Raw genomic sequence first — 17,400 nt, forward strand, 5'->3', positions numbered from 1 at the left:
CAGGCACTGGAATTCCTGGCTGGTGGCAGCACTATCAGATCTAAGCTGGTAATTAAGCTTGGAGGTTTCATGCAGGCACCCACATTTTGGACGCTAAGGTTCAGAATTGGGACTTATGCTGTATGACAACAAATTATATAAAACCTGTCGTCAGATGTGAAAAGGTGCAAACTGGATTTTGAGTAAAGGGCTGTAGACTAAGCACAAGGTCTGTTGTTCAAGTAGAGGGCAATTGTATTGGCTCCTACAGCATAGGGTTTGCATCCTGGTGCGCAGATACTCTGTGCTTATCTTGCCACTAGAAGGAAGCATGGGTTAGTGGCTGGTGCAGATGACTTGGAACTGAGGCTTGGATCTTTTTCCTTGTGCAGTCACTTACTCTTTGTGTGATCTTGGTAAAGCCACTTAGTTTCTCTGTGCCTCAGCTTCTCCACTGGTAAAATGTAGAGTATCCTTAGCTATCTCCTGGTCATGTTCTGGATCACTATTCTTAATTAATATGTGGATTAATGTCTGTAAAGTGCCTTGAGATCCTTGGAGGAAAGGTGGTAGATAAATCTAACCTATTTTTCACTTTATTTGCTTATTCACTTTTTGCACTATATTATGCTTTGACAATGAGACCAGATTACTTACTTCAATTTTTTTCTAGTCAGTTTTCATTTATTTTCACTTTATGGTACTATTAAAACACCAAGTTGCTGCAATATTTGCAGGGAAGGATTAGGAATTTTTCAAAAATTGTTTCTACTGAAATATTTAAAATCTAGAAATATTTCTGTTGATGTTAGATTTTGAAAACCTTGATACTGCAGAACCAAAACCTAGGTTTTATAATAAGTGGAACTGACAGGGTCCTGGTTAAGTGTAAAATGTCAAGTGCACACAGTTCTAGCATAATGAGGATTTTATTCTGTAACCTATTGTAATCTTTTACTTATTTGAAAGTCAAAACTAATTTTTTGTTGATGTGTAATGTAATTAAGGGTTCAATTCTGTAAACACACATGCCAGTAATTTTACTTGCACAAGTAACGTTAACTCATGTGTTAGTGTTTGCAGGATCAGACTCCGAAGATACAAATTTTCAAAAGAACCTACTGATTATGGATGCCTCCATCTTTGGTGTCCAACCTGAGACATCTTTTAAAAGGCCTTATTTACAGAAAGTGGTGATCACCCCCTTCTTGAAAACCACACCCCTTTAAGCTGTCTCAAGTTGAACACACAAAAACTGGGGCATGGGAAAATCATGAATTGCACTTGCTTTTGAAAATATGGGCCATGACCAGAAAGTACCCCTTCTCCTGGAAAAACCCAACCCTTTAAGAAATCTGTGCGTGCCGCCTTCTTGAATTTGGCTTGTTATAGTTCTTTGTAATCGGATACTTAAAACCCCTCATTTCATGTCCCTCTTCCCACTATACCTTGAATTACTTTGCAAACTACTGTGCACCTCAATATTTGACAATGCTCGTTTGCATGAAAACATGAAACAGTTGTGGCTTTATGTATATATCTATTTCTTTATCATGTACAATACTGTTTAAAATATTTGCAGTTTGGCTTTTAATTCACAATCACACTTTTTTAAATTCCCAAATTATTTTAATTTATTACTGTGAAGATTTTTCCAGTGAGAAGATAAAGCAGAAAACTTTCTTTGCTATGCCATTATAAAGCCCAACTGTACAGTAATATGTATTTTATAATATCAATCAATTAAAATATTAATAACTTATATAAATCATAATAATAAACCCCATGCAATAAGTAAAAATCATAATGTAATCAATGGTAATAACTCTTCATTAACCCTTTCAGTAAATTTAGCTAAGACCTGCAATCTTACTTTGTGATTACAAACCTTGCCAAGATCCACTTAGCATATAAAGAAAGAATAATTCATTCTTGGTAGCCCAGTGCCTTGGTTCAGATTATAGTTTCCTATGCAAATGAGAGAGACCTGTGTTTAGCAGGTTTTTTCCATATATGTTGTCACTTTTGAGCCTCAATTCCTGCCACTCATCTGCCTCAGTTGTCTTTCCTTGTACTCCTACTCACTTCAACCAGAATGCACATGCACTTGACACTTCTTAGGGGACTGCTTCACCTGAGTGCCCCAGGGGAAATACTGTTTTCTCCCTGAGTGCCTCTCACAGAAAGTTGTTTTTCCCTTCAAGGAGTTACCACGATGAATTTATCTTAAAAGCAACCAGACTCAAATAATCTAATTAAAAACAAGATTTTACATTCTTCAGCCATTCCCCTACGTGTTTAAAATATTGCTTAATTCTGTTGACAGCTCTCATCAGCACAATCATCATTTCACCAGAAAATGCAATTTGTCAGAATCTTGCAATTACTATATTAACGCATTTCCTCCATGAACTCCCTAAGGGTTCTTTCATCCTAATATATTTTGTGAGATAGTTTAATTCAATGTCTTGGCAAATTTAATCAGATGATGATTAAATCAGCCTGGTAGATTGGTATTAATTTGATGGCTCATTCTGTGACTTTTTCAACTTTATGATAAAATGCCTATAGAAATGATGCATAAAAACAATTTTGTTCAATTTTCTTTTCCTAAACTTCATCTGGCTAGCAGACCCATAGCTTTATTTACCCTGTAATCCAATCACAGATGAAGGAGCCAGAACTGTTTAGTTTATGTTTACAGTATTTCAAATCTTCCTCCCATACTAGCAGAGAAGTACATTTGAATGTATAGTCCAGGGGTCGGCAACCTTTCAGAAGCGGTGTGCCGAGTCTTCATTTATTCACTCTCATTTAAGGTTTTGCGAGCCGGTCATATATTTTAATGTTTTTTAGAAGGTCTCTCTCTACAAGTCTATATATTATATAACTAAACTAGTGTTGTATTGTAAAATAAACAAGGTTTTCAGAATGTTTAAGAAGCTTCATTTAAAATTAAATTAAAATGTTGATCTTACGCCACCGACCCACTCAGTCCGCTGCTGGTCTGGGGTTCTGTTCACCTAGGCTGGCAGTGAGCTGAGTGGGGCCTGCGGCCGGGACCCTAGCTGGGAAGGGTCTGGCAGCCAGAACCCCAGATCGGCAGCGGGCTGTGTGGGGCTGGTGGCCGGGACCCCATGTTGCTGGCACAAAGTGCCAGAGGCTAAGCAACAGCGGTTCGTGGCCCGGAGTGCGTAGCGCCAATGAACACACCAGAGTGGAGAAGCAAAACACAAGTTTATTTGAGCTCAAATAAGGTGCGAGGGAGAATGTAATCTCAAAAATCCTGCATACCTAAAACAACCAGTTTCTTCCTTTTATATCCCAGTTGTTACTGCAAAACTTTTCTTACTGACTGATTTTTTACTCCCCCTCCTTCACTCCCAGCTGCAGTATCTTTCTCATTCAATTTTTTGTCTTCCCCCTCCCTCTCCCTTTCTGCTGGCAGAGACATGTATGCTGTAGCTAAGAGTGGCCTTGAAACTTGCTTCAATTTAGCTCCAGTGTATTACAGCAGGGAACGGCTGTTACAATCAGAAAACTAACTGCTGACATTACATTTTAAGCTATTTACACATTAGGTTACACTAGGTTACACAAAGGTAAACATGGAGGAACAATGGTCATTGAGGGCCTAGACAGAAGGGCTTTGTCGACACTCGGTGGTCTTCCATTTCCCCGAGTTACCTAGATTATGCCTAGTGACACCAACACCGCAGACCGCAGCGGGCTTGAGCGCTCAGCTCACTGCCGCTCAGGGGTCCGATCCTCCAGCTCTGCCAGCGCGGATCCCAGCTGCTGGACCTGCTCAGCCAGTGCCGGCTGGGGTCGGCCCTGCCCACATACAGTGGGTACCTACTTCTCCCGGTTTTTGGCCCATTCTCTTCCTCTCTCTGCACTGAGCTGAGAGTAGGAAGTGACCAAGCACAGGGCTGGGGTGAAGGTCTGGCCAGGAGCGAAATGAAGGGGGCTCATGGTTGGAGCAGGAGGTTGGATTGGGGCACTTTACCTGGAGCTCCATGTGGTGTGAGGGGGTGCAGGTGGGATGTGAGTAGGTGAGGGGTCCGTTGGTGGCTCAAGGGTGGGGGTGGCGATGTGGCAGGGTGCCATGCGATTGTGGGGGCGGGGGCTGGGGATGTGCAAGAGTCAGCGCTGGGGCATGTGAGGGCAGGGTCAGGGTAGGGGGGCTCGGGTATGTGTGGGGTGCAGGTGTCAGGGTAGGGGTCATGGGGGCGTTAAGGAAGTCAGGAGGGCTGGGTGGTACAGGCTCAGGCAGGGCCTGAGTGGGCAGTGCTCAGGGCAGAGGGCTGGGTGACTGCACCCCCAGTAAAGTCCGCCAACCCCCCCTCTGTCCAACTACCCCCTCCTGAATCCCACCCCTATCAAGCCCGCCTGCCCCTTATCTCCTGCCTGCCCCCAAGACTATCCCCACCTGTCCCTGCTCCAACCCTATCCAACTCTCAACACCCAGACAGACCCCCTGGACTCCCATGCTATCTAATCGCTCCCCCCCACCCCTGACAGGATCCCCAGAACTCTGGACCCCGTACACCCCCCCTAGCGCTACTGCCGCCCACCCCCACAACGACCCAAACCTCCAAAGAACCATTCCAGGAACAGACTCAAAGAAACACCTTAGGAGACACCAACGGAATAGATGAAAATCACTCAGGCCATAGATGGTGCATAGTGCTTACAAGAAGAAGGGTTCTGCCCTAACAGCTCAAGGTCTCTAAACTAACACAGGAGGGAAGCTGTGCTTAGTAATGGATATTCCATCATCTGCAGCTAGCTAGCATTTGGCCAATGAAAAAGAACAGCAAACATGAAAGAGACCAATGAACTTCCCGCAACCCTCTCCATCCCTCGCATCTAGTCCTGACTCATCCAACCCCTGTCCCCTGACCACCCCTTCCAGAGACGACATAGCTCTGCAGCCCTGCCCAACAGACCCGGACTCTCCATCCAACCCCTGCCTCCTGCGCCCACCCACTCCTATCCATCCTCCCTGAACGTTAGCCAACCCCAGCCCCGGAGCCAGCCCCCTTACCATGAGGCTCCTCGCTCATCCGGAGCCCTGCCGCCCCAGCGGGCAGCCCTGCTCCGTCCTGCCCCTCAGAGCGCTGTGCGCGCGGCGGCAGGGCTTCAGGTGAGCGGGGAGCATCTTACCCTCCCCGCGGAGCCAAACGCTGCCGAGCGGGAGCGCGCAGCCCAGCCCCCAGAGCGCTGCGCGGGCGGCGGCAGGGCTCTGGGGGAAGGCGGGCGAGAGGCTGGCGGCTTGCTGCGCCAGGGCAGCGCTGAGGCGCGAGACCGCGAACCCCGCGGCTTGCTGCGTCGGCAGGATTTTTAATGACACGCGGAGTCCCAGCAGGCAGCCGCGTGCCATTAAAAATTGGCTCGCGTGCCATCGGTTGCCGACCCCTGGTATAGCCTATGATATAAGAGAGAGTAATATGTACAGTAGTTCAGTGTTAAAAATGTTAAGAAGTTAAAATGCTTTTTCTTGTCATGTATGTGAAGTACTGTATGCTGTCAATGCCGTGATCTTCACTGAGGTTAGCGGTGATTAGATGGTAGCATTTAGGCAGGTGTCCCATCATGCTTTGGGATATAGGTCTCTCCTTAATATGTCTAGTATGCATATTACCACTGCTAACATTAACACGAACTGTGTGGCTGCATACAGGGGAGAATCTACTAATGGCTGCTGATTCTATTGAATAGGAAAATCTAGCTCAGTGGTTTGCATTTTCAAGTGAAAGACATGGCACCCCATTTGTAAGCACCATTAGAAGCCACCCGTGTGTATCTAGGGTTGTCAATACCGAACACTCTTGCCCTGCCCCACCTCTTCTCTGAGGCCCTGCCCCCAGCTCACTCCATCGCTGGCTCTCAACCATCACTCACTTTAACTGGGCTGGGGCAGGGCGTTGGGATGTGGGCAGGGGTGAGGGCTCTGGAGTGGGGCCAGAAATGACGGGTTCGGAGTGCAAGAGGAAGCTCGCACCCCGACGATGGAAGGGGTTGGGGCAATGGGTTGGGGTGTGGGAGGGAGTGAGTGCTCTGGCGGGGGCAGGGATGAGGGGTTTGGGGTGCAGGAGGAGGCTCTGGGCTAGGGCCGAGGGGTTCAGAGTGTGGGAAGGAGCTCAGCACTAGGGCAGGGGGTTGGGGTGTGGGAAGCATTGCAGGTTCTGGGAGAGAGTTTCGGTACAGGAGGGGCTCTGGACTGGGGTGGGGGGTTGGGGTGCAGGAGGGGGTGTGGGCTCTGGAGGGAATTTGGGTGTGGGAGGGGACTCCGGGCTGGGGCAGGGAAGTGGGATGCAGGAATGGGTTCTGGATGTGCGCTCTGGGTGGCGCTTACCTGAGGCAGCTCCCAGAAGCAGCCGGCATGTTCGGGCTCCTTAGGCAGAGGGGCCAGGGGGCTCTGCGAGCTGCCCGCAGGCGCCACCCCTGCAGCTTCTGTTGGCCAAGGTTCCTTGCCAGTGGGATCTATGGACCTGGCACGTGGGGCAAGGCAGCATACCCTGCACCTAGGAGCTGGACATGCCAGCTGCTTCCTCTAGTCGTGTGGAGCCAGGGCCAGCAGGGTGCCTGCCCTAGCCCCGTTGCACTGCTGGCTGTGCTGACCGGAGCTGCCAGGGTCCCTTTTTAACTCAAACTGGACGTCTGGCAACCCTATATGTATCCAAGGGTAGGATTTAACCCTCAGTACACTTGCTGCATGCATATTTGTGCTGTAGAAATTATTGTTTCCTTAGTCAGTATCTGATCATGTGGGCCTGGCTCAAACAAAACTTACATATTCAATAAGCTTTACTCATAGGAATGACAGATCTATTTAAAGAATAAGTTTTATACACAACTGCAAACTGTCTTACAGGTTGTAACTAGAGCTGAGTGAATTTTTTTTATATATATATATATTTTTTTTTTGGTTCCGGGGTTAAGCTGAAATTTAAAAAAAAAACAACCTGATTTTGTTCAAGGCAAATGAGAGAACTGAAAAAAATAATTTAGGGTCAAATAAAATATTTTGTTTAAACCAAAATTATTTGTTTCCAGGGTTTTTTGGGTGTTTTTCACTCTTTTGTTTTTAAATTTAGCTAAATATCAAAATAAAAATACATTTTTGATATGAAAAGTCCAAACATTATTTTTCAAAATGACTAAGACAAAAAACACTTCCAATTTTTCAAAATATATTTTTAGGGCTGTCAAATGATTTTAAAAAATCGCAGTTAATCACAAAATTATAAAAAATAATCTCAATCAGTTTTAATTGCACTGTTAAACAATAGTAGAATATGAAATTTATTATAAATATTTTTGGGGGTTTTTAACATTTTCAAATATATTGATTTCAGTTATAACACAGAATACAAAGTGTACAGTGCTCATTTAATATTATTTTTTGTTACAAATATTTGCACTGTAAAAAAAAAATAGAAAAAACAGTATTTTTCAGTTCATCTCATACAAGTGCAATCTTTTTGTTGTGTAAGTGCAATTTACAAATGTGGAATTATTTTTTTCTTTTACGTAATTGCACTCAAAACCAAAACAATGTAAACCTTTAGAGATTACAAGTCAAGCATGAAGGGGCATACAGATATTTAGCATATGTAGCAGATAGTTTTGGTGCCCTGAAAAATGCATTTTCAGCAAATTTACTATTCACCAAAAGCACTTCACTAAGCTCTAGTTGTGACATAATTGCACAAGTGCTATCCTGGTTTACTACTGATCTATTTTAAACACTTGTTCATTAATGTCATATTTTCTCTTTTTCTTTTTAATTACAATAAATAAAACCTACTTCAGATGAAAACTTTCCGACCACAGATGAAAATGAAACCATACCTGACCAGACTAAGTTAGATCCAATGGAGGAGGTGGATCTCACACCTGAGGAGACAAAACCTAGTGAGAATCTTCCAGCAGAGGAGCCAGAAATTTTGATTCCAGCAGCAGCAGCAGAATGTGTTAATTCTAACTATAAAAGAGTGGATCTGGAGGGCACTCGACCGCTGGCTGCAGAACGCCTAGGGGGCACTGGACCACCAGCGGAACACATTGGGATACCGCCACCTGCGGGGCCAGCAGAGGGCACTAGGATACCGCCACCTGTGGGACCGGCAGAGGGCACTGGGATACCGCCACCTGCAGGACCAGCAGAGGGCACTGGGATACCGCCACCTGTGGGACCGGCAGAGGGCACTGGGATACCGCCGCCTGCCAAACCATCAGAGGGCACTGGGATACCGCCACCTGCTGAACCGGCAGAGGGAAGTGTCAGCCCTGTAACAGAAATAGTCAGGAAAGTACAAAGTAACAAAGAGGACCAACTCATTGAGGGTAATATTTGTGCTTTTGCAGATTCAGGAGGCCAAATTCTGCCTTCAGAGACTTGTGTGCAAGTCCTGTTGACTACAGTCAACGCTGCACATGAGTGTGTGAGGGCAGAATTTAGTCCACAGAGTTCTTACACTGTATTATATGAAAGAATGTGGTTGGGAAAGCCTCATGCACAGAAGTCAAAATTGTAGTAACTGTAATAAAGCCTCTCAGCACTACCAGTTGTTGACTGTGCTACTTCATTTCATACTCTGTGTTTTTTTGGTTAGATAAAATATCCCTTAGACTCCTCGTTTAAGTGCTATCGGTTGTTTCTTTGTAAAGTATTATTGCTCAATAGCAACAAATGCCATATTATTGTTAGCCAAATGGGCTCGTTCTCCCCGGAGCGAGTCAATTACTCCAAGGAGGCACAGAGACAAGATAGAGCTTTATACAGACCTTTATTCGACAACCAGCTGGACGGGTGCCCTCCCCGACTAATGCCAGAGGAGTGACACCCCAAGGCATGGCAAGCAGTACATTTATATACCATGATTTACGTCATATCAGACCACAGTGATACAGCATATTTTCAGGGGTATGCAGACGTGGGGTACATAGGTTTGTTTGCATGTACAGAGGGTTATTTGCCTGTTGATGTTCTCTAAACATTCCACGTTGCTATCCTTGAGCAAAGTACTTAGCAAAGTTTGACATAGGTTATGAAAGCAGGCCATAGAATCATGTTACAAAAGCAGGATAGCATGAATTATTTATCCATCAAAATTATTTTATCCATCACATTTTACTACATAGCTGATGTAAATATTATTGTGGTGTTATCCTTGTTGGGGGAGTGGAATCTCCGCAAGCTATAGAAAGGACAGGTCGTTCCATGTGTAGTTTATCTGTAAAGCACCTATAGAGTGCTGGATGCAGTTGTTCTAGAAGTGTAAGTAACATAGGCATCAAGCTAACTGCATAGAAAGTCCTTTTACCTTGCAGGGAGTCAGTGGGTCTCTTTGAGAGAGAGAGAGAGAGAGAGAGAGAGAAGCAGAAGTAGTCTTTGCTATGCTCTCAGTTATACTGTGGGGCATATTTCTCTCTGGTCTAATTCTATTGGAGTTACACCAGGGGTGCATTTGGCTTTATAATACAGAGTTCTGCTTTCTATTGTGGTGATGTTCTACCAATTCAAAAAAAACAAGACAAGCTGTGGCTGGGTGGATGGGAATGTGCAGAAGAGCCATTTTACAGGGCTAGCTGCTAGAGAAGTGGAAAAGCACAAGCGATATGAGTGTAAGAAAAGGAGGAGCATCTGGTAGGGTTTCTCAAAGAAGAGGAAAAGTAGATATCTGGGGAGAAAGATCATGTCAAGGAGTGTGGGTGCCTAACAGTATTTGCAGTGCCTCACAAAGGTGGAATATGCTTTAAGGGCCTGGGGAACTCATGGAAGGGGAGACTGCAAGGTGGGGTAAGTTATCTCAGGAGAAGGCTGCTCAGTGAGTCAGAGATTCAAGGGAGTGTTTACACATGAGGGCAGAGTATCCCATGCATGGATTGGGTTTCTCACTGGCAGAGTAGCTTAAGTTAGGGATCAGGTGTCTAATAATAAGTGGCAATTACTCATTAAAGAATTGGATGCCTCAGGGAGAGGCGTTCCCTAGGGGAGCACAAATGGGTGGCACATAAGTCATGTTCTTTGTAGGAGAGCGTGCCACCAACAGCCTCTTCCACTGCACATTCCTACTGAAGAGGCGGAAAGGTCACTTCTTCAAGCGGAACTTAATGACACATGCAGTCACTTGGCTATGTATCATTACCACCCATAAATGTGTTGACTCTCCTGAATCTATGTTGTGAACCTTACACCTCCCATAGAAATATCTGAGGTACAGATGCTGCCTTCTCCACTCTTATGTATTCTTGTTTAAGAGATTTTGGAATCTGTTTCTTCATGAGATGGTAATTTATCTCCACGTGTTAAATTACTAGAATAAAATACTTGTGTTACATAAAAGCTATATGGCTGACTTGGTTAGACTGATTACTTGATTATTCCATTAACTGGCCCTTATTAGCTTACTGGCATTCTGTTGGAAGCAGAACCCCATCTAGTAATCCATGTAGCATGGACTGTATATTGAGACATTTTTGCAATAAAAAAAACCTGATTGTTTGTTTGAAGGACAGATATGGGGGTTATTTTGACCATCTAGTCACTGTTGTTCCCGTTCATCTCAAAGCAGGATTCCTTTTTGGACAAACTCTGTGTACAGTTTTGCTGATGTCTATCTCAAAATGGTGCTCTTCCACATACTGTTAATTTGTATGTTTGCTCGCACATGCACAGGGAGGAGGATTCTTTCCATGTATTTTTGCAATGATTGGGCTCCTCAATTTATTTACAGTATGTTTTTTTTAATTTTCTTAATTCACTGATACTACTAAGAGGGATGACAGTGAGGCAAATAATTTAGTTTTATATTTCAGCCGGAACTGCATGCTACCACTTTTTTCTATTTGTGTTGTTGACTTAAATTTATATATTTATGATCTTGATAACGATATCTGTATTAAAAGTTTACAGTAAAAATCATAGTTACATAAGAAAACAAAACCAGTTTAAATATGAAATCAAGCCTCAGGTCAGAGTGCTCTGAATAACAAGTGAAGCAGGAACATTTTATGGACATGAAACATGCATGTACCTCCACAATTGTATGTTGTATTTGAATGTCTCTTATCTATTGATTCATTCAGGTGTTGACGTATTTCTGTGTCTATAGAAGCTGTTGCAGAGCTGACAAAACCAGATCAGCCATGCAGAAAAGAGCTGGGGGCACTTAATACTGGTTAAGGGTATCCTAATTTGATATCCATGGTTACTGTTTCCAGGTGAGATGGGAGAAAAAGTGGAAACTGAGAAGCACAGTGAGCTAATAAGTGAGGGGACTGAAACAAAAGAAGAAGAAGAAACAGGAGAAGCTGTGGATGCTACAGCAGCCAGAGAGATAGGTATGTTGACAGAGAAGTGAAGGACCATGTATATTATCATTTAAGAGACAGAAAAGGTGTACAATGTTAATGAACATATCTTTCATTATCATTGCATTCTCAATTTGCAGCTGCTGCCTTCTGATTTTAACACAGGAGGCATATTTATCTTTAAAGATGTCTCCTTTTTTGTGGTAGCAATCAAGCGTAAGTTGTGCATTCTGTCAGATCTCATTTATATAATGTTCCTATAACCAGTAAATCATTCGCTGTTTGGCAAAAATGGTAGACTTTCTTTAATGCACAGGCCTGGAAAATTAGATGTTTCATTAAGAGCATGAATCCCATAGTTACTATTTGCTAGACTTGTTCTTACGAATAGTTTATTATCACAACTCTGAGATTTCCTTTCCATGATGATCCTTCATTTTAGATCCTCCTGCTTTTTGTTATTAGCAGTTGAATTCAGCAACATAACACTAGGATAAGTGCAAATTCCAGAGTCAGTGCAATCATGTGGGTAAGTAGAAAGCATGAGCTGATGAAAGAATATTTAAAAACAAATACATGAAAAATAATAAATGTAGGGGGATAAGAACATCACTCCAGAAGAATTTAACTTTACACTCAAATTATACCTCTTTCATTTCCATCATCGTGCAGGCACTTCATGGGAGGTATTTCTTCCCCCTTGCTGTTAAACAGAGGGTCCCATATTAACTTTAATGGAAGACAGCCACTTAGGACCAGATTTTTAGAGGTATTTAGCTGCCTAAAGAGACAGGTTCCTCATGGGATTTTTAAAAGAACTTAGGTGCCTAACTGCCACTGATTTTTGAAAATCCCACTACATGCCTGTCTGTGTCTTTAGGTGCTTAAATACCTTTAAAAATCTGGCTCTTGGGACCTGTTCCTGCAAACTCTTACTCCCACAAATAGCTATTGGTCAAATGAGTAGTCCTGATCATTCTGACTGGGCTACTCACATGACTAAGAACTACTTGTTTAAGAGCTGATGGATCAAACCCTAAGACCTTAGGAATATGATAGTGAATTTCTCTATAAACGGAAATCTATATGATCGAAAGGAGCCAGAGGACTCAGGAGTATAATTATCATTCTCTTATGCCCCCATTCTGTATAACAATGAAATAAAATAAGATAAATTCCAGTAGCTGTTTTTTATAGTTAGCATCACAGCATAAAGATGAACTTATTGTCAATTAAAAGTGAGCTGTTGCTACTTTTCTGCATGCCTTGGCGTGTTGTCTGTATTTCGCTGCATAGTTCAGTCTGTCTGCACTATTGTGGAAAAGAAACGGCCATATGCACACTAGACAATAGATTATTCTTATTTTAAAGAGGGTGATTCTTAAAGCCTTTATTATGAGGTCTTTGACTGTTTGGCTGTAGGATATTGTAGAGAAACTCAAAATTGTGGGTATGTCCAGAATAAAGAATGAGTATTGGATAGTTTGGGAGGGTAGCTTCCTCTTGTGTACAAGCAATATCAATTTAAGCTGCTTGTATGCCCCCGGCACTGTATTACCTGAACATCTCACACTCTCCTTGCAATAGCCTCATGAGGCAGGGAAATACCATTATCTCTATTTTACAGATGAGGAACTGAAGCACAGAGAGACTAAGTGGCTTGTCCAAGGTCACATACTGGGTGGTGGAGTAGGAAATTGGACTCGGATCTCCTGCTTCCTAGGTTAGCACCCTAACCACTGAACCATCCTTTCTCTGAGCAGAAAACCTGTTTTTTCAAGGGTCCTAGCTTCTTCAGATTCCAAGTACAAATACTAGCACGGCCTAGTCTTTCCCATAAAGCTAAAGCCACGTGGTCCTCCAGGCACAGAGGACGAAAAGAATTCTGTTTACTTATCTGCATATAGTTAAGACTTTAAATCTGGCTGTCTGATAAGAAAACAGGATTGCCTGAATTTGAACTATGGTCTCATTCTCTTAATTAAATAAAAAATGTAAGATTGTTGCTGCTGTGATTTTTCCAGAGATATTTCTCTCATTCTGCATGTGCTGGTTTGGACTATTGTGCCAGGGCTTCTCCTTTTAATTCTCTTTGTTTTAGCCCGTCTGAGTGTCACTAAACAGAACTGAGACCATGTAATAATTTATTTTAAATTCACATGAAAATTCTAGCACTTTTAAATAATAATCTGGTTAATGTCAATCTGTCTTAAAATCTAGATCTGGTCATGCAGAATAGCACTGGTCCAGTCCTCCCGTATTGCTGCCTGCTGGTGCCGTTGAACACTTATTGTGATAATGTCCAGGAATGTGTTGATTACTGGTTCCCCTTCAAGCCAATAGAGAGTAGCCTCCATGGGCTGAATAAGAACTCACTCACAACTGCAGCAAGTTCTGGATCATGATTTAACCATGTATGTGCATAGATTTGCTTCAGTTTAGTTCACTGTGACCATTTTGTACACTGCAGTGTTACAAGATAATGAGAATAGCTTTTCGCCAAGAGCGATAAATCCTGAAAGGCATGTAGCACAGTGGTTAAGAAGTTTGGTAAATGTGCTTAAACATTGCCATTTGTTGCAGATTTGATATTTAAGTGCTATTATAGAGATGACTTCCTCTTCACACCTGTATAATGTGATCTAGTACATTAGCAGTTTGTACAATGCCATAACATGCCAATTCATTATTTTTTTAATAGCTAGGCCACTGTGTAGAACCAAAGCATTGAAACCATATGTGTAGTGACTGCTGTAGTCTGGTATGGCATCTGTGTTCAATGACAGCTTTGCCTGTGACGATCCAGAAATGTTTTCTACTTCAAATATTTTATCTCTAAGGATAAGTTTTTGGACAAAGTGGCCAGAAGTTGCCTTTCATGCTGTGCGTTTCAGCAAACTACTTAGCTTTTGCAAAGCCTCATTTTCATTGATAACAGTTCAATTAAGACCTCTGCTCAATGTGCAGCTACAGTCAAAAAAGCAAACAATATGTTAGGATGCATAAGAAATGTGATGATGAATAGTACAAAGAATATAATGCTGTTATATGAATCAGTGCATGGTGTGGCTTTATCTGGAATCCTGTGTGTGACACTGATCACCTCATTTCAACACGGATATTGCAGAATCAGAAGGGATTCAGAGAAGGGTGATAAGAATGATCAAGGGATTGAAAAATCTCATATGAAGAGTTTAAAAAGATAGGGATTGTTACCTTTAGGATATGAATAAGAGGGGACATGATGAAAGTTTATAAAATAATGAATGATCTAGGAAAGGTAGAGTGAGAACGTCTGTTTTCCCTCTCTCATAACACAAAAACAAGGGAACATTCCATGAAATTCAAAACTTGTAAAAGGAAATACTTTGTCGTACAATGTGTAATTAAACTGTGGAACTCATTGCCACAAGGGAAGTCATTGAGACCAAGAATTTGGCAAGATTCAAAAAGAGATTAGACATTTATATGGCTATAATAAGCCAATGTCAGAGACACGATACTGGACTAGATGACCCTTGAGTCTGATGCAGCATGTGAATTCCTGTGTTCCTCTGATAATTTTTGATAATTGCCTTCGGTTCTCTGGCCTGACTAGCAACCAGTGTACATGACCAATGCCATTGTCTCAGAGGCATTAGCCACATGAAGGCCCAATATATGACAGCACCTTCATGGATAGTTATAATGTCTTTAAAAATAAATTTGTTTTTTGGAAAGACAGGGATAATTTTTTCTGAGATCTAAAATAGTAAGCTCAGATTGTGGTTGGTGCAGTACACAACAGCGTACCCATACGGACTCCCCCTCAAGCTGCTCATTTATGTGTGACCAGTGTCACTGATTTGTTTATGGTCATCTGCATAGTCTATTTCACACAGTGATCTTCAGAACCCTGCCTTGTTGAGCCACACATGCTAGCCTGCTGCAACACAGACCCAGGTCTGGTCCGCGCCCCCAAAGCTTCAAACTTTAACCAAAAATTGCTCAGCAGGTCACCTGTCTCCAGCACCCAGACACACAGTTCCCAATGGGATCCAAACCCCAAATAAATCCGTTTTGCTGTATATAAAGCTTATACAGGGTAAACTCATAAATTGTCTGCCTCTCTAACACTGATAGAGAGATATGCACAGCTGTTTGCTCCCTCAGGTATTAATCACTTACTCTGGGTTAATTAATAAAAGTGATTTTATTAAGTATAAAAAATAGGATTAAAGTAATAACAGACAGAACAAAGTAAGTTACCAAGCAAAATAAAGCAAAAACATGCAAGTCTAAGCCTAATACATTAAGAAACTGATGAAAGGTAAAATCTCACCCTCGGAGATGTTCCAATAAGCTTCTTTCACAGACTAGACTCCTTCCTAGTCTGGGCCCAGTCCTTTCCCCGGTACAGTCCTTGTTAGTTTAAGCAGACATCTTAGGTGCAATGCAGGGGTGTTCTCATGATTGGGCACCCCCTCTGTTCTGTTCCACCCCCTTTTATATCTTTGGCACAAGGTGGGAATCTTTTGTCTCTCTGGGTCCCCACCCTTTCTTCTAACTGGAAAAGCACCAAGTTTAAGATGGATTCCAGTATCAGGTGACATATTCACATGTCCTGTGAGACCCCAGCTCCATTATTCGAGGACTGACCTCCACGCACCCACGAAGGTTTGCAAGTAAACAGACCATTTACAAGCATTTGTCCTAGTCAATGGGAGCCATCAAGCTTCCAAACCACCATTAATGGCCCACACTTTGCCTAATTACAATAGGACCTCAAAGTTATACTTCTAGCTTCAGTTACAAGAATGATACATACATACATACATACATACATACAAATAGGAGGAATGTATTCAGTAGATTATAAGATTTATAATCATACCTTACAAGAGACCTTTTGCATAAAGCATATTTGTTACATCATATTCACACCTATAAGCTTATTTCCATAGAACATATGGAGTGCAACATCACAGTAGGTACATGCACAAAGAGCAGGGATGGAGGAGGTGGGGATTGCTGAGGATGGATAGTGGTTTTCTCAGGCCTTCCCAAAAGATCCTTCCAAATATACTAGCAGGGGGGTAAACTATTCAGGACGTATTATTTAAAGGGGTTCTCAAGATGACAGTCTCCCTTTAATATATATCTTAATATTCAGTGCACCGCAAGTTAACTTTTTTTTTATATATCTATTTCAGAGGCAATGAATAATGAGGAATGAGAGTCAGGTCTATATGGACTTCCTCTTCTTGGTCCTGTCAGCTGCTCAAATGAACATTCTTTAATCTAATGGCTTTGGGGGGAAAATATGAGGATTTTAAAAAGCTTTTATGGACTTCGCTACAAGCATTAACAAAGGGCACCAGAAAAAATCTAAGTATTTTTCCTGAAGTCAAGTTGCCAAGACTTCAACAAGCAATTGAAATATATGAACTTTTTACCTATCTACCATAGAGTGCCTTTTATATGCTGCTAATAGAGTGGAAAGAATTGTCATATAAAACAGTCTAACTGCTCAATTTTCATTTAAGAGTTTTCCAGGTTAAAATGAGTAACTTAAAATCCATCTGAGGGACACTTATAATTGGTACCAACTAGCATTATACCGGATGCAAAAGATAAGTACTGCATGTTGTTTCAATGTTAGTGCTAGGTTGAGGTCAGAAACATAGGTCCAGTCCTGATCCCAAACCTTACACAGGTGAATAATTTCAATGAGTGCATGGAATACACATGTTTATCAAGTTGCTCAAGTGCGTAGATATATACAGGATTAAGACCTGAGAGCACCATTTAACAGGACCTGGCTAGATGCAACAATCAGTTTTTCAAGAAGATAAAGAATACATAGGGTGTGACACTGTATGATGACAAATGTCTTTTGGTGACTTTAAAAAAAAAAAAAGGGTTACCAGTAGCACATACACTTGGGCCTGGTCTACACTACGCGTTTATACCGATTTAACCCTGCACCCATCCACACAACGAAGCCCTTTATATCGATATAAAGGGCTCTTAAAACTGATTTCTGTGCTCCTCCCCGAGGGGAATAGCGCTGAAATCGGTATTGCCATGTCGGATTAGGGTTAGTGTGGCCTCAAT

At 42.3% G+C, this 17,400-nt stretch overlaps 1 protein-coding gene across 1 annotated transcript in view; it reads left to right on the plus strand.

Moving 5' to 3' along the window:
• Positions 1-17,196, plus strand: part of ERICH5 (glutamate rich 5) — a 25,318-nt gene extending 8,122 nt beyond the window's left edge. Inside the window, exons 2-4 of the mRNA XM_075061982.1 lie at positions 7,801-8,334; positions 11,215-11,334; positions 16,499-17,196. Of these exons, the coding sequence (XP_074918083.1) occupies positions 7,801-8,334; positions 11,215-11,334; positions 16,499-16,509 (665 nt within the window). The 3' untranslated portion in view covers positions 16,510-17,196. The remainder of the gene's footprint in view (positions 1-7,800; positions 8,335-11,214; positions 11,335-16,498) is intronic.
• The last annotated feature ends 204 nt before the right edge of the window (positions 17,197-17,400 follow it).

The sequence above is a fragment of the Chelonoidis abingdonii genome, chromosome 2 (assembly GCF_003597395.2).
Source record: "Chelonoidis abingdonii isolate Lonesome George chromosome 2, CheloAbing_2.0, whole genome shotgun sequence".
Taxonomy (NCBI): Eukaryota; Metazoa; Chordata; order Testudines; family Testudinidae; genus Chelonoidis; species Chelonoidis abingdonii.